Genomic DNA, 21,656 nt, shown 5'->3' on the forward strand with positions numbered 1-21,656 from the left:
ATCACTTACACTGCTGATTAGAATGTAAACTAGTACAAGCACATGGAAAACAGTACTGCTGTTCAATCCAGCAATCTCACACTGGGTATCTACCCAAAGGAAAAGAAGTCATATGAAAAAGACACATACACATGCATGTTGATAGCAGCACAATTTGCAAGTGCAAAAATATGGGACCAGCCTCAATGCCCATGAACTAATGGGTAGATAAAGAAAATGTGGAATATAGACACCATAGAATACTGCTGTGTCATAAAACAGAATGCAATAATGGCCTTGACAGCAACTTGGATGGAGCTGGAGGCCATTATTCTAAGTGAAGTAACTCAGGAATAGAAAACCAAATATCATATGTTCTCACTTTTAGGTGGGAGCTAAGCTATGAGAATGCAAAGGCATAAGAATAGTACAATGTCCTCTGGAGATTCTGGGAGGAAGGTTGGGAAGGGGGTGAGGGATAAAAGATTACATATTGGGTAAAGTGTACAGTGCTCAGGTGGTAGGTGCACCAGAAGCTCTGAAATTACCCCTAAAGAAATTATCCATGTAACCAAAAACCACCTGTACCTAAAAAGCGGTTGAAATAAAATTTAAAAACATTATTGATAAACAGCTTACACACACACACACACACACACACACACACATACACATATACACACTCTAACACATGTAAGTTAAACTGAGCAGCTCCTATTCAGGAAATTTGCTGTGCTTTAAATGCTATTCAGCCATTTAAAAAACAACACAAAACTAAGAAGGTACACATCCTGTAGGGATAATGATTTTTTCCAATAACTACTATTAATAAACATGATAATTTTATAAAAAAGTGTATTTTATACATTTAAAATATGTTTATGGAAAAACACAAAAGGGATTATGAAGTGCATATATTCCTGTAGTAAATTAAGTCCTGGTCAGCTGATTATTTGAACATTATCTGATTTACATTCCTGTAGCCTTGTGGTTATATGAATAGGAAATTAATGTTGGAAGTAGTTTCAGCTGGGTTTTTGGTTAAACAACGGAGAAACCCACATATCTGCTTATATCCTAGCTACTCTCCATACCGGAGAACTTTAAGCATTTGTTGACTTAGCTAGTGGATGAAACATTGAAACTTAAAAACCAAGAAACCAAATGTATTGTTGAGGTATTGTTTTTATACAATTAAGTCTTTACAGGGATTACTATGAGAGTGGTAAGATTACTCTAGTTTTTTATTTATTTAAACATTTGACCAAGTGCTGGATACAGTGGCTCATGTCTGTAATACCAGCACTTTGGGAGATCAAGGTGGGAGTATCCACTTGATCACAGGAGTTTAACACCAGCCTGGGCAAAAAGTGAGACCCTGTCTCTACAAAAAGAATTTTTAAAAATAGCCCAGCTAAGTGGCATGAGCCTGCAGTTCTGACTTGAAAGGCTTAGGTGAATGGGTTACTTGAGCCTGGGAGGTTGAGTCTGCTGTGAGCTAGGATTGTGCCCCAGCACTTTAGCCTGGGTGACAGAGCAAGAACCTGTCTCAAGAAAAACAAAAACAAAACCTTTGGGCAGGACAGCTGAATAATCATGTGGCAGAGGGCTGCTCCCATCCTGTTCCCCTCTCAGTGCATTCAACTCATCCCCACAGTCTTGTGGTCAGGGGTGACAGATGCTGAACACCTCGGGGTTTCATTTCTAACTCAACTCAGGTGAAACACTGTGTAAGGCCGGCACCCTACCAGAAGGCATCTCCTAAAATGAGTTTAGCCAAGATGTCTCTCTCTGATCTTTCTACCATTGGAAGTGTAAAGAGTATTTCTGTCCCATAATAGTGACAGATAATAAATGGCATCTATCATTTCTGTCATCTGATCACTATTTTGGTGCCTTGGGAGTGAGCATGGAGTCTGAGTTGTGCAATGGAACCTCAAGAATGAGCCCCAAGTTCAGCTGTAGGAGTGCAGAGGAGGCTGTCACCTTTCTCCTCGTCCCAAACTTGTGCTGGATGCAGAATGGACTGCAAGCAGCTGTGCCCTGTTTGGACATTAGCATAGCAATCCATGTACATAGGCTGTATTTGTTTCAAAACAGAATTTGGAGCAATTTTAGTAGCTCAGTGTGATATTTTTAAATAGAGAAAAATTTTACTAACTGACAACAGCAACAACAACAAAAAACTGCCTATTAAATTCATATAGTAATCTTTAAAGAGTATCTACAAAACTGTAACCAAAATGTTTTCTTGCAAAATAAGCGGAAGTACAAAGACCCTTTCAAATGAAGAATCACTGAGAAACAAAATAGAAGTATAACATTTGCTTATGTACATTTTTGAAGATTATACAAGAATCAATTTGCATCAGGCTTTCCAATTTACGAACATTGATAGGATTTCCCTCTAGGGGAAGTTTTCACGTAAATGTTGAAGAAATTCTTAAAACTGAAAACTTCTCCATATTTGGTATTCGACTAGGGTTCCAATCCTATGTGCTTTCTTATTTTTATAGGGTGTATCTGCAGTGTGTGTTATCATGAGTCTTGGGCAAATATCACATAAATGAAGGCATTTCTACATGCTATACATTCATAGGTTTTATTTCAGAAATGAGTTCTTATCTTCATGTGGAACTGTAACAGCTGAAGACCTTACCACATGTTTGTATTTATAAGGGGTTTACTCCATTGAATCCTTTCATGTTTTCAAAGAAATGAAAAAGCTGAAGGCTTTACTGTGTTTCTTATGTTGTTTTTCTCCATATTACATTTGAATATGTCTTTGAAAGCACGTGGGAAAATCAAGTTTATTAACATGTTTTTTACATTCAAATTTCTTTTCCAGTATAAGTTATTTCTAAGTTTTCAAGGAGAGCTGGGAAAGTTGCATGCTTTCTTGTATTTCCTCAATCAATAGGGTTCTGTCCAGTGTGAGTTCTTTCATGCATTCTAATAAACTAGAGCACCTGATGGCTTTACCACATTTCTTGCCTGAGAATAATGTTTTTGAAGGTAGCCCAGTGAACTAACATTGTGCTGTGTTGGTTTTGTTGTGTTTCCCCTTCCCCAGGAATGAGTTGGAAAGGCACTTTGTGGAGCTAATTGATTTTAATATCAGCGTTGCTGGCAGCATTCATGGCAGATACTACTTCGATCTTCGTGCCTTGGCACACAAGCATGGCCTGTATTTGCCAGTTTACCTTCTTCAGAGAGAAAGAGCATGGAAGCAGGGGGTAAGGCCACGAAGTTACTAAGTGGGTTTTCAGTCAAACACCAATGCCAACATCTGTGACTAGGTCATATTGAGTAGTGATTAGAAAAATGGAAAGCTTCAAAAATAACTAACATACTGAAGAGCTTATTAACCTTTTGGCATTCTATTTCCTGTATCTTTTATGGTTTTTACAAGGATCCACGTTGTTTGAAAATTATAGATATTCTCTTTTGTGATCATAATTCAGAATGTTTTAATAAAATTTACTTCTTTCTTAATGAATCTGAACCTTTGCCCTTGCAAATAATCATACATAAATGATTTCTTGCCATTGTATTTCTAATGAGGTCAATATATGTAATGCACTCACCACTCCTGACTATTTTTTACTGCTCAGTTTGCAAATTTCTGTCATTTTCTACTTTGTATTCCACAGTGCAGTCAGTCCCATGGGTTTGTTAGACAAAGCAGACCTGCACTTAGACTGTATGAGGTGTGCATGTCTCAAGTACTGGATGCAGGAAGTACATGGGATTTTACTGGAAATGATAACTTTTATGGGACAAAGTAGTATTTATGGTTTGTGACTTTTGGTAAGTACACAGCAAAATTACAGCTGAAAAGGATGAACCTTTAAAATAGGCATGTTCTATGGCACCTTGAAAGTATTTTAAAATAATACATTTTTCTAGCATAAGTAGTGCAAGTCAAGTAGTGCCTTTTGATGCTTTAGTTGTTAGACTTCGTTGACATTCCAATACAATCCAGCCCATGCCTGCCTCATTAAAATTTGCTTTGAGTATGTAGTAACTACTGTAGATTGGGTAGAATTTGAATAGATTAATAAACTAACTTTTTACAAAAGTGTGTGTTCATTATGTTTAAGGAACAAGTGCACAGGTAACAGGTACTGTTCTTAGAAGCAGGTCACAATATTGTGACATTTTTGAGATCCCAATTTTTAAGTAACCTAATAAAACAAGCTCTCCTTTGCTCCAGCAATCTAAATTTAGCCCTGAAAGATGACCTTAGTGAGCTGCCAGAAGTTGGCAGTGTAAACCTCAGCCAAAGTAGCTGTAGCTGAACTATCTAAAGGAGTCTGCATGTGTGGCTTCTCATATTTGACATTCTTAGGCTTTTTCAAGGATGGAACAAGACAAAGTCTTCTATACTACTGACAAAATTGGGTCTTTCAGTGTTGATGATTTAATTCGTCTTCAGCATGCTAAGGCCATCCTCTCCTGAAGGAAGAAATGAGGGGTAATGTAACATCTGAACCCCTCATCAAAAAAGACAGGAACATACCACTTCTCCTGCCAAAGAACTAGAAAACTTAGTATTTTCAAAAGAAGAAACACCTCAATTCAAGTGAACTCAAGGACAACTAAGATTGTACTTCCTAGTAAAGAATGGGACCTTGTCAGGGCAACAACACACTCTTACACTCTTCTGTCCCTTTTAATGTAAACTGTGTTTTAGAAACCACTCCAAAGTGAAGGCTCCTTCTGCCCACAGAAGAAAAGAAAAAGCAATGGGACTTCATGTCGATACCAACTGTATGTATAGTATGTACATTTTGGGGCTTTGTATCTACAGAATAGATATAATGTAGATGAGAGATTTAGTGACTTGATATGAGTTTGGTGCAGGTGCATTTGTCACTGAGCCAAATGAGGCTCATACTAAGTCAGTAGTTCAAATGCAGGCATTCAGTACTCTTTATGATGTCCATTGTATAGTACCTATCCCATGAAGTGGAGGCACTGTCCTGTTAAATCCAGAACTTACATATCTGAGCCAGTGGTATTTTATTTGTAGACAATTAACTTGAATCTTTACATTATTACCAGTAAGTGATTATAAATCTGCTTGACCCTTTATCTAAAAAGCTAAATCTTTGTGGCCTTAAGATTTTCTTTCTCCAACCCCAGTTTCTATGTCTTGGAGACACGCTGCTGGCAGCCAAATTGAATGCTTATATTTAGGGGAAAGACAGAAATAATTCTGACCATCAGTTTTTTTTTCAGAATTGCAAAGGGAGAAAAACTCCTCAAAGACAATGAAAATTTATTCCCTAGCAAGATTGTGCAAGGCCCTGCAAAGTAAAATGCCCTCAGGCACACCCGGGGGCACAGTGCAGAGCCTCTCAAGAAGGTGGTTATTGAGTACTTCCCTGAGCAGAATAGGGGTGGGAGGATCCCTACAATAGGATGTCCTGACTTACACTAGAGTCAGGCGTATTATTCCAGCCAGGAGTGTGACTCTTGGGTGTGTCATCTTGAAAGGATTTATTTTCTTATTTCAACTTGCATTTTTAAGTATACAATGAATTTTATTGATAAAGCCTGGAAGATGGGAAAATATTATCAAAAAAACATAAAAATGTGACTATCAGAAAAAAATCTACTCATATATTTAATTTGTTAAAAATTTTTATTTTTAGGGCCGGGCGTGGTGGCTCATGCCTGTAATCCCAGCATTTCAGGAGGCTGAGGCGGGCGGATCACAGGGTCAGGAGATAGAGACCATCCTGGCTAATACAGTGAAACCCTGTCTTTACTAAATATACCAAAAAAAAAAAAATTCATAGTTTTATTTGTTCTTCTCCTAAAAATGTGTAATAAGTACCTGAGGTCAATATTTTTTGTGGATGATTTCAAGTAGAATCTCATTAGTTTCAGGAATATTACTGGGTGAGATTTTTCTTTGTAGCTACAGAGAAATAAATTCATTTCCACAAGAAATTGTGGTAGACAAATTAGTGATTTACGAAAAGAAAATTAGTTCCTCTTTTCTGTATGGTGGAGTATTTGTGATAGTGGAAAAATCTATTCTGTATCCTGTTATCTGCATGTCTGAATTTAATGTTAAATTCTATGAGATAAAACTCAACATTCCTGGAAGTGTTGATATATGATTACTTAATAATTAATTATTTGTCATTATGCAAATAATAGCTAAATGACATGTTTATTGTCTGATGGATATTTTGGCTTTTCTTGAAGTATAAAATTTAAGTACCTTACATTTTCCTTTACTCCTGTAAACATAAGCAGTGAGTTTGATCAATTTTGCTGGAACTCCGACACCTCCTGTGTTCAAGTGATTCTCCTGCCTGACCCTCCTGAGTAGCTGAGATTCCAGGCATGTGCCATCACACCCAGCTAATTTTGTATTTTTAGTAGAGATGAGGTTTCTCCATGTTGGTCAGGCTGGTCTTGAACTTCTGACCTCAGGTGATCTGCCGGCCTCAGCCTCCCAAAGTGCTGGGATTATAGGTGTGAGCCACTATGCCCTGCCAAACACTGAGGTTTTCTTTTGTTTTGTTTTTAACTTAAAACCAAATGAATAACCTTGACTGGAAATCAGAGACCTGAGCCTGTAGACTGCAGCCTAAAGCCAAACTTGACCTGTCAAAGGAGTTCATGAATAGCACAGTCATTTCTTCCTGGGGAGCTTCCCCTGCATGTGTCCCAGCATGCTCACAGCCGCCATAGAAGGACCTTTATACTGAGGGGAGCTACAGAGCCCTGGAAAGCTGGAAATGAACAAGCAGACATGGTGAGAGTTGAGATGGGAGGCAGGTTGTGATGTCCTTTGTGAGGGTGTAATTCTTATTGTCCTGAGGCTGCTTCTAGATACTGCCAAATAAATTCAGATGTGGATAAGAAGTGACTTTATTCTAAAGGAGTATTGCAATGGGGAAAGCACCAAGCATCAGATCTGCAAGCATCTCACAAGAGGCAGAAAAGGGCTGTGTTTCATATGGAGGAGCAAACAAGATTAGAAGGAAGGTGGGAGGAAGAGAGGAGAATGGAGAATGGCAAAATCAGATTCAAGCTTAGGGAATGTTTCACCCCAAAGTCAGCCTGGTCTTAGGAGGAGCATAAAGTGGGTGTTGTATGTTGGCTCAGACTGAAGGTGGAGCAGAGTCAGGGAGGCTGGGGAAAGGAGAAAAATTTAAGCAAAGTGTATTTAACAAGTATTTTGTTCTGAACACTGAAGATAAGATGATTAATTTATAAGGGAAAAATGAGAATTTAGAGAGTTTGTGGGTGATATCTAAAAGAGGAAGCATCATCTAAGTAATAATGAAAACAGTATTTATTTGCAGTAAGCTGTTCTTACAGAAACAAAGGATGGAGAGTTCTTAACCATGGCTGTTTACCAAGATTGACTAACCACCCCGTCTTTTCCTCCACTTTACTTTGTCCTATACATTTTTTTTTCTATTTAGTTTTACTGAGTTGTATCCTATATAAAACCTGGTAAGCATAGGTAAAATTTCTCTGCTCAGTTCTGTGAGAAGTTTTATCGAATTATTGAACTTGAGCAAGGGGGTTATGGAAGCCCATGATTTATGGACAGAAGTATAGGTGGAGTCGCTGGAACCCAGGAGGCAAAGGTTACAGTGAGCCAAGATTGGACCAATGCGCTCCAGGGTGACAGAGTGAGACTGCATCTCAAAAATAAATATTTTAAATAAAATCTTTGAAATATGTTAAATAAAATCTTGTTTTAACCAATTGCTGTTTTTATTCATGTAATTTTGTTAATATAAAAGACCCACCCTAGAAAGAGTATTACGATTTTCTTCTTACTCATACCCAACTAAATTATACCACCCTGTTTTCTAAACAAAACAAAACAAAAAACAAAGTTCCTATTAACTAATCTTATTACAACTTACATAGATGCTTCACAACATGCTTAGACTTTCTGTTTTGCCTAAATATTTCTCTTTCTTGACCAACCCAGTCATTTTACTTTAGGGCAAAAAATTTACCACATAAAATTTCTTCTTATGTAAAGTTGATTTTTTTTAACCTTATCAAAAATTCCTCTTTATATCTTTAACTTTCTTTCTATGTCTTATTTCCTGGTTCCTTTTACCTCATTTTATACATAACTTTTATAGAAGCTTTGAATTAGACAAAGATACTTACTTTTAAATACGAACATTTAAAAAATGTTTTCCTGTATTTTTTATGTTGGAAATTACCCAGCTACTTAACATCTACAAATAGCCTTAAATCCCAAATCATATGACAGATCTGTTTACAACCATTTGTTCCATTACATTTACAAGATTATTTAATATTTTACCTAGGTTATTTATGAAAACTATGATATTATTAAATGTAAATTCCCTGTTAACCATTTTTATAGCTGTGAATTTCAGGTGTTTAAGTAATTTTCCTTTTTTTTTTAAATGGAATTTTGCTCGTATTGCCCAGTCTGGAGTGCAGGGGCGTGATCTTGGCTCAGTGCATCCTCTGCCTCCCGGATTCAAGTGATTCTCCTGCCTCAGCCTCCCAAGTAGCTGGGACTGGAGGCACCTGCCACCATGCCCAGCTAATGTTTTGTATTTTTAGGAGAAACACGGTTTCACCATGTTGGCCAGACTGGTCTAGAACTTTTTACCTCAGGTGATCCACCCACTTTGGCCTCTCAAAGTGTCGAAATTACAGGTGCGAGCCACTGTGCCCAGTCTATTTGAGTAATTTTCTTAAGGTTAAGTATAAAGGTATTTGTACCAATAACTCAGAATGCAGCTGTTTTCATTAAACCAAGTTATTCCATGTCTTATTTATCAAAAATTACACAAGCAAAGATCATTCTGTCTTGGGCTGGGTTAAAGTTTTAAAACCCTTATGACAAATCTTACAGTTTTCTGCAAGAATAAGCATGAAATCACTTGCTCAACAAATGCAAACAAAAAATACTAAAAATTATTACAACATTTTTGATATTATTTTGCCAATAGTTTGAAAGCCAGCTTATTTATAAAAGGTTTTTCTTAAGCCACATGAACTTGAAAAACCATTTGGCGAGGCTTCTTTTATGGATATAATGGTTGATTTATGTACTTGTATTTTTCTTTAAGCCAGTGAATTAGAGCTCTCTATAATAGAGAAACATTGTGTGCACAACACATAAATACACAAACCTATTAGCCATGCTGACAGAAGTATGTCTTACAGATTCCTAAGATCTCTTTTTTCCCTATCCTAGACTTTAAAATTTCTTTTGTCTTTTTATTTATTTATTTTATTTAAATAGGTTTTTGGGGAACAGGTGGTGTTTAGGTTGCATGGGTAAGTTCTTTAGTGGTGATTTCTGAGATTTTGGGGCACCCATCACCTGAGCAAGGTACACTACCTGATGTGTGGCCTTTTATGCCTCACCCACCTCTTACCCTATTCCCCAAGTCCTCAAAATCCATTATACCATTCTTATGCCTTTGCGTCCTTATAGCTTAGTTCCCACTTATGAGTGAAAACATAAGATGTTTGCTTTTCTATTCCTCGGTTACTTCATTTAGAATAATGGTCTCGAGTTTCATCCATTATATTGTTCCTTTTCCTGGGTGAGTAGTGTCCAGAGCATCAATGAGGTCTAGGGAACTCCAAGACTACTGAGAGCAGGTGGGATAGAGACATGGGTGAGAGTGGATAGTTGCTATTCTCTAGGCCCTCCCTGCATCATGGTGCAAACTGCTTTGGTATCTATGGGTGGCACCTGCCAAGGTTGCTGGGACTCAGGGATACAAGGACGGAAAAGGGAAAGAGGACATCCTTCTCTCCCTCACATACCCAGGTATATCTGCTAGGAAGAGGAGGGAACGAGGTGTGCCTACTCCTCTGTTTCTGGATGGGTAGCCATCCATCTTCAGTTTGTACCCCTATCGAACGCATCCTGAACCCCTGGGACTCCTTTGAACAAAAAACCTTTTGGCCGAGTGCGGTGGCTCATGTCTGTAATCCCAGCACTTTGGGAGGCCAAAGTGGGCAGATCATGAGGTCAGGAGTTCAAGACCAGCCTGACCACCATGGGGAAACCTGGTCTCTACTAAAAATACAAAAATACAAAAATTAGCCAGGTATGGTGATGGCCTGCCTGTAATCCTAGCTACTCAGGAGGCTGAGGGAGGAGAATCCCTTGAACCCAGGAGGCAGAGGTTGCAGTGAGCCGAGATTGTGCCATTGCTCTCCAGCCTATGAAAGAGTGAGTCTGTGTCAAAGAAAAAAAAGAAAAAAAAAATCCATCTTTTCCATTCTCCTCCTCTGTCCTCTCTTCACAGATAGGTAATTGTGTCTCCACATTATGGGACATTTTCCTCCGATGCATCCTCCAAACTGAGAAAAGTTAATTTCCCAAACCTTAAACTGGTTGGCTTAGGATTGGGCTCAGGGGAAGGGAACCCAGAGGCCCAACTAGCTGGCCAAAGGGTCAAGCTTTTTTACCAGTTGGGCTTTTGGCCTCCCTCTCCCTTTCCAAACTGGTAAAAGGCCTTGGGACTTTTGAGCTGTCCTTATCCCTCCCCCTGTTTTGATTTATTTTGATTTGTTTTGTTTGAGACTGAGGTTATAGTCTTGTTGCCCAGGCTGGAGTGCAAAGCTGAAATGAAGGAAAAAATGTTAAGGGCAGCCAGAGAGAAAGGTCGAGTTACCCACAAAGGGAAGCCCATCAGACTAACAGCAGATTTCTTGGCAAAAACCCTATAAGCAGAGTGGAGGCCAATATTCAACATTGTTAAAGAAAAGAATTTTCAACCCAGAATTTTATATACAGCCAAGCTAAGCCTCATAAGCAAAGAATAAATAAAATTTTTTTACAGAGAGGCAAATGCTGGGAGATTTTGTCATCACCAGATCTGCCTTACAAGAGCTCCTGAAGGAAGCACTAAACATGGAAAGGAACAGCTGGTATCAGCCACTGCAAAAACATACCAAATTGTAAAGACCATTGACACTATGAAGAAACTGCATCAATTAATGGGCAAAATAACCGGCTAGCATCATAATGACAGGATCAGATTAACACAACAATATTAACCTTAAATATAAATGGGCCAAATGCCTCAATTAAAAAACACAGACTGACTGAATAAAGACCCATCAGTGTACTGTATTCAGGAGACCCATCTCGTGTGCAAAGACACCCATAGGCTCAAAATAAAGGCATGGAGGAAGATTTACCAAGCAAATGGAAACCAAAAAAAAGCAGGGGTTGCCATCCTAGTTGCTGATAAAACAGACTTTAAACCAGCAAAGATCAAAAGAAACAAAGAGGGCATTACATAATGGTAAATGGGTCAATGCAACAAGAAGAGCTAACTATGCTAAATATATATGCACCCAATACAGGAGCACTCAGATTCATAAAGCAAGTCCTTAGAGACCTATAAAGAGATTGAGACTTCCACACAATAATTGTGGGAGACTTTAACACCCCACTGTAAATATTAGATCAATGAGACAGGAAAATTAACAAGGATATTCAGGACTTGAACTCAGCTCTGGACCAGGTGGATGTAATATACATCTACAGAACTCTTCATCTCAGATCAACAGAATATACATTCTTCTCAACACCACATCACACTTAGTCTAAAATTGACCACATAATTGGAAGAAAAGCACTCCTCAGCAAATGCAAAAGAACGGAAATGATAACAATCTCTCAGACCACAGTGCAATCAAATTAGAACTCAGGATTAAGAAACACACTCAAAACCACAAAACTACATGGAAACTGAACAATCTGCTCCTGAATGACTACTGGGTAAATAACCAAATGAAGGCAGAAATAAAGATGTTCTTTGACACCAATGAGAACAAAGACCAGAATCTCTTGGACACATTTAAAGCAGTATGTAGAGGGAAATTTATAGCACTAAATGCTCAACAGAGAAAGCAGGAAAGATGGAAAATCAACACCTTAACATTGCAATGAAGAGAACTAGAGAAGCAAGAGCAAACAAATTCAAGAGCTAGCAGAAGACAAGAAATAACTAAGATCAAAGCAGAACTGAAGGAGATAAAGACATGAAAAACCCTTCAAAAAAAAAAAACCAATGTCCAGGAGCTGGTTTTTTGAAAAGATCTACAAAACAGATAGATCGGTAGCCAGACAAATGAGGAAGAAAAGAGAGAAGAATTAAATAGATGCAATAAAAAATGATAAAGGGGATATCATCACCAATACCGCAGAAATACAAACTACCCCCAGAAAATACTATAAATACCTCTACATAAATAAACTAGAAAATCTAGAAGAAATGGATAAATTCCTGGACACATACATCCTCCAAAGACTAAACCAGGAAGAAGTCAAATCCCTGAATAGACCACTAACAAGTTCTGAAATAGAGGCAGTAATTAATAGCCTACCAACCAAAAAAAGTCCAGGACCAGATGGATTCATAGCTGAATTCTACCAGGGTACAAAGAGGAGCTGACACTAGTTCTTCTGAAACTATTGCAACCAATAGGAAAAGAAGAAGTCCTTCCTAACTCATGAGGCCAGCATCATCCTGATACCAAAACCTGGCAGAGGAAAGTTCAGGCCAATATACCTGATGAACGTTGATGTGAAAATCCTCAGTAAAATACTGGCAAACTGAATCCAGCATCACATCAAAAAGCTTATCCACCATGATCATGTTGGCTTCATCCCTGTGCAAGCCTGGTTCAACATACACAAATCAATAAATGTAATCCATCACATAAACAGAACAAATGACAGAAACCACATGATTATCTCAATATACGCAGAAAAGGCCTATGACAAAATTCAACAGTACTTCATGCTAAAAACTCTCAATAAACTAGGTATTGATGGACCATATATCTCAAAATAATAAGAGCTATGTATGACAAACCCCACTGTCATACTGAATGGGCAAAATATCATATTGAATGGGCAAAAACTGGAAGCATTCCCTTTGAAAACTGGCACAAGATGAGGATGTCCCTTCTTATCACTCCTATTCCACACACAATTGGAAGTTCTGGCCAGGGCAATCAGGCAAGAGAAAAAATAGAAGGTATTTGATTAGGAAAAGAGGAAGTCAAATTGTCACTGTTTGCAGATGACATGGCTGTATATTTAGAAAACCCCATCATCTCAGCCCAAAATCTCCTTAGGCTGATGAGCAACTTCAGCAAAGTTTCAGGATACAAAATCAATGTGCCCAAATCACAAGCATTCCTATACACCAATAACAGACAGAGAGCCAAATCATGAATGAACTCCCATTCACAATTGCTACAAAGAGAATAAAATACCTAGGAATAACACTTACAAGGGATATGAAGAACCTCTTCAAGGAGAACTACAAACCACTGCTCAAGGAAATAAGAGAGGACACAAACAAATGGAAAATCATTCCATGCTCATGGATAGGAAGAATCAATATCATGAAAATGGCCATACTGCCCAAAGTAATTTATAGATTCAGTGCTGTCCCCATCAAGCAACCATTGATTTTCTTCACAGATTTGGGAAAAACTACTTTAGATTTCATATGGAACCAAAAAGGAGCCCACATGGCCAAGACAATCCTAAGCAAAAAGAGCAAAGTGGGAGGCATCACGCTACCTGACTTCAAACTATACTACAAGTCTACAGTAACTAAAACAGCTTGGTACAGGTACCAAAACCCATATATAGACCCATGGAACAGAACAGAGGCCTCAGAAATAACACCACACATTTACAGCCATCTGATCTTTGACAAACCTGACAAAAACAAGCAATGGGGAGAAGATTCCCTATTTAATAGTGTTGGGAAAACTGGCTAGCCATATGCAGAAAGCTGAAACTGGATCCCTTCCTTACACTTTATACAAAAATTAACTCAAGATGGATTAAAGACCTAAATGTAAGACCTAAAACCGTAAAAACCCTAGAAGAAAACCTAAGCAATACCATTCAGGACATAGGCATGGACAAAGACTTCTTGACTAAAACATCAAAAGCAATGGCAACAAAAGCCAACGTTGACAAATGGGATCTAATTAAACTAAAGAGCTTCTGCACAGCAAAGAAACTATCATCTGAGTGAGCAGGCAACCTACAAAACGGGAGAAAATTTTTGCAGTCTATCCATCTGCAAAGGCCAAATATTCAGAATCTACAAAACACTTAAACAATTTTACAAGAAAAAGACAACCCCATCAAAAAGTGGGCAAAGGATGTGAACAGACACTTCTCAAAAGAAGACATTTATGCAGCCAACAAACATATGAACAGAAGCTCATCATCACTGGTCATTAGAGAAATGCAAATCAAAAACACTGAGAGACCATCTCATGTCAGTTACAATGGTGATTATTAAAAAGTCAGGAAACAACAGATGCTGGAGAGGATGTGGAGAAATAGGAACGCTTTTACACTGTTGGCGGGAGTGTAAATTAGTTCAACCAATTGTGGAAGACAGTGTGGTGACTCCTCAAGGATCTAGAACTAGAAATACCATTTGACTCAGCCATGCCATTACTGGGTATATACCCAAAGGATTATCCATCATTCTAGGATAAAGACACATGCACACGGATGTTTATTATGGCACTGTTCACAATAGCAAAGACTTGGAACCAACCCAAATGCCCATCAATGATAGAATGAATAAAGAAAATGTGGCATATCATGGAATACTATGCAGCCATAAAAAGGATGAGTTCATGTCTTTTGAAGCTAGAAATTATCATTCTCAGCAAACTAACACAAGAACTGAAAACCAAACACTGCATGTTCTCACTCATAAGTGGGAGTTAGGAGAACACATGGTCACAAGGGGAATATCACACACTGGGACCTGTTGGGGGGTGGGGGGGCTAGGGGAGAGATAGCATTAAGAGAAATACCTAATGTAGATGACAAAATAAATCCTTTTTTTTTTTTTGACATGAAAGCCTTTCTTTTTAATTTGGTTGATAGGCATTTGACAAAATAGTATAAAATAATCTGTGACCAGATATTTAGGTATTTACATGAACAAGGTATTTACAGTAACAGAACTGAAATACATAAAATTGATATATTTAACAGAAATGTCTATAAAATTTTCTACTGTGAATCTGGAAGACTTTCAGTTCCTACTGATTAACCTGGTCTTAAGCCCCCACAGGCAACTTGTAGGGCCCAGGAGTAGGATATACAAGGTCTAACTCATTTGGCAATTAAGAATCATCTATTAGTGTGAACTGGTGGGTGCTGGGCGGGGTGGGGGGGAGGGGGGAGGGAAGAACCAGATCTTACGGGAAGTTACAGAATGGAAGACTCCACTGAAAACAAAAATGGACAAGAAAGACCTAAAATTACACTTATCTTTCTCTTGTCTCCTGTGGGAGAAGGCTGCAAAACTATTTTAAATACTTACTCAATTTTTCCCATTAGCAGAAAATCGGCAACCCTGAGACTTCAACTTTTCATGGCATAAAACTTAATACACATCTAGTAACTGATTAAGATTTATAAAATAATTTTATATCAGATAGAAAATAACTCTTATGGTTTAAAAATACATGTAAGGAAACAAAATTTCTCAAATTTATTTTTTATGCCTAATTCTTAAACATTTGAACTAATAATTTCTATTGTCTGAAATTAGTTCCACACACAGATACACTTTAACTGAATGCTTTGAGTACACCTTGCTCTTGATTATTAAATGGAATGCCTACTTCCTTGTATTATTATTTAGATATACTTAAAAGAAGAAGTTTAATCCACCTGGAATATATAGAAATGTATTGATTTACAAGATAGCCACATAGACAGAGACCAGGAAAAAATAATCAAATGCTCATTCTTAGTAACACAACTGAGGCAGTGAAACACGATACACTATACATGTCATCTACTGATCCAACTAGGCTACTTGATAAGCTATGCTTACAAAGAATGGTTTCATCAAACACCTTAGCAGAGCAAATATTCATACTGTGCTGAAATATCAAATTTGTTGCTCCTACAGTGGTGGTTCAAGAGCTTCCACTAGCTTTTTATTTGCCTCTTCATTATGCCAGCTTTGACAATGGGTTAAATGTTTCTTAAAATCTCTTGGGAAATTTGATTCAAATTTACAACATGGACACTTGAGTAAACTTTGCCCATGGACTGCTACATGATTTTTAAGGAGAGATTTCAAAAGAAAAGCCTTTCCACAAATTGTGCATTTGTAAGGGCTTTGAACATTGTGCTTATTAACCAAGCGATGCAAAACAGCACCTTTTTTCATAGCATGGCAGCAACAAATTTTGCAATACTACTTTCCTTTTCCACGCTTCATATATTTTGCAATCTCCTCCTCAGAGGTAAAATTTTATTTTTCTTCAGTAAACTGTAGCACATTTCTAGTCTGCTCTGGACTAGTCATGTCCATTTTGTTCTCTTTGCTAAAAGCAGTGGATTCCGCATCAACCTGCTCTTGATCACTGTTTGATTCGTGGCTCTTAATATCCATTGCATCCAAATCTGTTTTAATGTACTCACTACTACTATGCTCAGAATCTGAGCTCTCTTGGTTGTCTTTCTTGAGTTTCTTTGAGAAAGGAAATCAAGTATCTTCTAAGCGTTTCTTAGGTGAAGCTAGAAGTTCTTCCTGAACCAGAATATCACATTTTTGATCATCTATGGCACCCATCTGTAGTTCATCACCAAGCTCAACAGCCTTCTGTGATTCCAAGAATATAGCAGATTTAGGGAGTTCAGGGAAAAGGATATGCTTCTGGGGCTCTGAAAAAAGGGCATTTTTGCATGGCTCTGGGGAAGCAGGAGGGGCTGTTTTGGCAGGCTCAGGAAACCGGGCAGGTTTCCTAGGCTCAGTATCAATAGAACAGGCTTCCAGACAGCTGAGGTTGCTTTGGGGACTCAGATGGCCCAGAAGAACCTGTTTTTCTGGTCTGAGGGAAGACAGGTTTCTGAGGCTCCAGAAAATAGGAAGACTTCCACAGATCAGGAGAACCACCACGGGAACTTTTCTGGGACTCAGGGAAATAACATATGGCTACTAGCAACAGTACTGGTCTACACTCTTGAAAAAAATTGGGTAAAAGCAAAGGTGAAGATGAAGGAATGTTCTGTGTTAATAGGTATTTTTCTATGAATGTATTCGTTTTCTTAAGGGCAGTATAGAAGTATTAATGTATATTAACTTGGCTAGGACTTATTTGAATACATTTTAAGGAAAATCTTTACAGTTTTAAAAATAAGTCACACGTTAAAAAACCCATTTGTTAATGGTGTTGAAAGAATGGAATGCCTAGAATCAACTCTGCAAAACACTGAGGCACAGATAATCTTTACTCAAAGATCAATTCCCCAGGGTCAATTTTCTGGATATATTTGCATTGACCCTCAAGTAAGGTTAAGAGTGATTACATGTCCCTTAAATTTATTATGTTCCTAAATATTGCTGTTTTTCAGCAATTTGGCCAAAGCATGGCTAAATTATAAAGTCAAGAAAGCCAAGATGGCTGGGCCTTTCTAGTGCATGTAAATTCTTCATAATACCCCTACCAGAATCAAGATGGATACGATGGGGTGCTCTGATCCATTTCAGATAAAAGAGATAAAAGAGAGCTATGTTCTACTCACTCTTCTTATCAACATAAACCAATAGTCTGATTCTTATTATTTATATTAAGGTAGTCCATATCCTTTTGTTAGAGCAAATAGAAAAACAAACTTCCCTACACTGATGACATGGGACACTATCATGGATGTGGAGGAGCCTTTCACCCTGATTGCCTACTACTGTTAAAAGAACTAAAACAGGTATTCTTGGCTGATAGAATCCAATATTCAAATCGTATTTTTATTCAGGAACTTGGCTGTACATTGTAGAGAACTCATTCTGGTCGGCTCAACAGGAAACGCTACTGTTCTAAGTCAGTTATTGTCAGCAGGCTGCAGGCAGACCATGTTCTGCCAGGAGACTGCCTGCAACAGTGTTTTTATACTTTTGAATGTTTGTATGTTTTCAGTGCCTGTGGCTAAGCATCTTCAATTTGCCATTGTTCACAACTGGCCCCGCTATACATTTGGTGACATCCAAGGGCTTTTGAGTTGGCAATCTTCGTTCTACCCAAACTACTGTCAGATTCTTTTATAGTTAAGGAAGCTCATTGACAAGAATTTCTGGTCCCAGTCACTTACATTTTGCTCTATGGGTCTCAACTTAGTGGTTATGCAGGCTTTCAAACAAATCCAAAGATTTGAGGTCAATATTGACTCTTCATCAGGCAGTTCTGGAAGTCCCCAGTTAATTAACTTCTGTCAAATGTATGGTTGAAATGAAAGCTGCTGGAGGGAAAACTTACATGGGAATGCTATGATAGGTTAGTCTAAGTTCTTTCTTTGTAACAAGTTAAATCACAAGCTATCTACTTGAACTATGTTAGCTTTTCCTATAACAATGTTTTTTTCCTGAAATAAAATGTAATGTTGTGTCCTTGGCTTTATAAAGAAATGTTGGATGGGGCCGGGCGCGGTGGCTCAAGCCTGTAATCCCAGCACTTTGGGAGGCCGAGGCGGGTGGATCACGAGGTCAAGAGATCGAGACCATCCTGGTCAACATGGTGAAACCCCATCTCTACTAAAAAATACAAAAAATTAGCTGGGCATGGTGTTGCGTGCCTGTAATCCCAGCTACTCAGGAGGCCGAGGCAGGAGAATTGCCTGAACCCAGGAGGCGGAGGTTGTGGTGAACCGAGATGGCGCCATTGTACACTCCAGCCTGGGTAACAAGAGTGAAACTCCGTCCCCTACCCAAAAAAAAAAAAAAAAAAAGAATGTTGGATGAAAAAAATTCATTGATCAATGTCTTTATGTAAAGACATATGGGATACATTACTGTATCACTAGTGCAGTGCTAGAAAAAAAGGCTCCTTTGAAATAGTGTGCTTCCTTTTAGTGGATGATGAAAATCCCCTCACCTGTAATGCTCCCTTTTCTCCTTGGCTGTCAGGATATTCAAATTAACTCACGACTCCTTCCGTACACTGTTGCTCTCCTCTTTATGTGCTTTCTCGTGTCTTTTACCTTTAGTGTTTTTCTACGTGCATGTACATAAATTTGCTTGTAACCAATATCAATAGCCTTTTGGAAGTATACGGTGTAAAAATTGCAAATAAATAATAATAAAACATAAAAAATTATTATTTTGTTAGAATCTTTTTTATTCAGAAAAAAACCCCCCCAAAACCAAAAAGCTTTCCAGCCACACACAGGACCGGTATGGGTAGGGGGAGGTGTCTGTCCATCCAGCTTTGGCCCCCAACCCATGTGGTTTTGGCAGCAATAAGGGGTGCGGGGTAATGGCCCCCAAAATAAAATGGTATATGTGTGTATGGGGAGGAAAGGGGTGCAAAGCTGTGGGGAGCAGTGAAGGGGAAGGGACAAACCAGGTCAGTACTGGGCATGCAAATGTGGGAGGCCATTTCATAACATTTCTTGTGATCAAACAACCGTGGACACCTTCTTTGCCCATCAGCAGGACTAGCATCTTGTCAGTCTTGGTGACAGTGACACTGAAGGTGGGGCCTCCACCGGTGCTCTTGGTATGAAGATCCATGCTAAATTCCCCATCCTGCAGCAGCGAGTCCCGGATGACTGAACACTCTGGCCGCCAAGTGTCAGCCCCCACGTAAAAACTTGACCGTCCTTTGCAACCAGGACACTAACCTCAGCTGGAGTGATGTTATCAAAGGTTTTCCTGGGGACCGCAGCCCTGACGGAGGGCAAGTCCTTACAGCCCACGATGGCCATATCCTGACAGGTCCTGTCCGCCATGAGGCTGTCGATGTAGGCGTTCCACCCGGCCATGGCGCCGCTACTGGGGCTGCTCTCAGCGCTGCTGCTGCGGCTGCGGGCTGCCCACTACCAGGACACCCGATCATCCCCACGGCACCCAGTACCTCTCACCACACCCGGTCACCCCCACCGCACCCAGTCACCCTCTGCAGCCGATCATGCCCACAGCACCCAGTCACCCTCTGCAGCCGATCACGCCCACAGCACCCAGTCATCCACACCACATCCGGTCACCACTAGGGCACCTGGTCACCCCCATGGCACCTGGTTCCCCCACTGCACCCAGCGGGGCCTGAGTGCCGCAGTCCACGCTCCAGGTCAGCCTCCGGGGATCGGGAGGCAGATGCCATCTCCGTGATCATCCTTTTGGGAAACGCTGACTTCTTGGGAGGAACTGTGCGGTCACAGAGCTCACTGCCTGCAGGTGCCTTGGCCCACACCGGAGGAACTCATAGGTGATGCGCCCTGCGGTGCCCTCACCCAGGAGCTTATGAAGAGAAGAGGAAATCCTAAGGGCAACACCAGGCAGTGATAAGTCCCGTGAAAGAAGGACAAAGCGCTAGAAAGCCACCCAGAAACCGGGAAGGCTCCCTGGGCGTGGGGGTGCCAAGCAGGATCCTGAAGGTCTGATGGGACTCAGGAGAGGAGGTTGCAGAGGACAAGGTGTGCGGAAGGGGCAGCAAAACTAGAGGACACAGGTGAAAAGGCAACCTCTAGACATCGCAGGTGATCCTGTTTGTGGCCACGGGCCATGGTGGGGTGGGTGGGAGTAAAGGGATATCTTAAGGCCAGATTCTTGAATTATTTGCAGAGGAGTTGTTTGAGCAGATTCTAAGGGAAACTTGAAGCTCATTCCTCAGTGACTGAGACGTCCAGAAATGTAGGCTAGGGGATGTTAAAGGTGCTTTTGTGAAGGAAGAGAGGAGGAGGCCCAGTCAGAATTTGACATGCTGTGCCTTGAATAGAATGCAGTTTGAGACAGATTTGTACAGCTTCCTGGATATTGAAATAAATCCATGTTCAGGCTAAGCAAAGTGCCTTTTGGAAAAGCATTAGGTGTCAGGCTCCTAAGGGGTAATGGAAAGGTGTATATAAAATAAGATCATCTGCACACATGAGGTGTTTCTGTTGGTGCATTCACCAAAATGCATCAAGACTTCCCGCACTTTGTATTAGGTGTGTACACTTTGGAATTACTGAGATAAACCTAAATTACGTCTTCAAGAAGGCATTTGTGCAAAGCGAAATAAATGATAATGTTTACAAAAATGGTCAATAATATTCTGGTATTAAAGTTTTTTTCTTAGTTTTAAACATTTCAGCTAATAAAAATAATAAATAATCTTTGAAAAATCTTGCAAAATTCGAGAAGTACTGGAAAAAGTGTTAAAAACATTGTCTCCTCTAATTGTACCTTTTAGATTTGGTTACTATTAATATTCCTAGTTTAAATAATAAAAATGCTATGACATTTATCACTAGGAAGTATGTGCTAAGGTGAATAAGTTTAAACTGAAAAAGAGTTTTGGAAAAATTAAAAAGATATGTATTATAATGTTAATGATGAAATTCAATAATCTAAAAAGTGAATATTAAAGGAAAGATTTAACATACAATGGTGATATTTTAGAGCAAGACTTTTTGTGCTTAAAAAAAAATCTGGGTTTTATCTTAAATTGAGACCTAGTTTAGTTGCTGATAATCTACTGGGAAATATTGATTAGTGTAAAACAATGTCAACATTCTACCAATGCAAGATGGAATCTAAAGGAATTCAATTTGTGATTATGTGGGTTTGAAAATGAGAACAAACAGAAAATGTGGATAGTGTTTGGTGGGAAAAAAAAAAACTGAA

At 39.1% G+C, this 21,656-nt stretch overlaps 1 protein-coding gene and 2 pseudogenes across 2 annotated transcripts in view; 1 reads left to right on the plus strand and 2 right to left on the minus strand.

The window, feature by feature from the left end:
* The window catches only part of LOC116542388 (cyclin-Y-like protein 2), a 36,237-nt gene extending 31,741 nt beyond the window's left edge, over positions 1–4,496 (plus strand). For both annotated transcript variants that reach the window (XM_032267276.1, XM_032267277.1), the window contains 2 exons: positions 3,053–3,215; positions 4,331–4,496. In XM_032267276.1, coding sequence (XP_032123167.1) covers positions 3,053–3,215; positions 4,331–4,441 — 274 coding nt within the window. In that variant the 3' untranslated portion in view covers positions 4,442–4,496. The remainder of the gene's footprint in view (positions 1–3,052; positions 3,216–4,330) is intronic.
* An 11,445-nt stretch (positions 4,497–15,941) lies between these two features.
* On the minus strand, positions 15,942–17,220 carry LOC116542393 (annotated as a pseudogene).
* A 1,935-nt stretch (positions 17,221–19,155) lies between these two features.
* LOC116542381 lies at positions 19,156–19,828 on the minus strand (annotated as a pseudogene).
* Between the last annotated feature and the right edge of the window lie 1,828 nt (positions 19,829–21,656).

Source organism: Sapajus apella, unplaced genomic scaffold, assembly GCF_009761245.1.
Source record: "Sapajus apella isolate SASKATOON/1434 unplaced genomic scaffold, GSC_monkey_1.0 scaffold167, whole genome shotgun sequence".
NCBI lineage: Eukaryota > Metazoa > Chordata > Mammalia > Primates > Cebidae > Sapajus > Sapajus apella.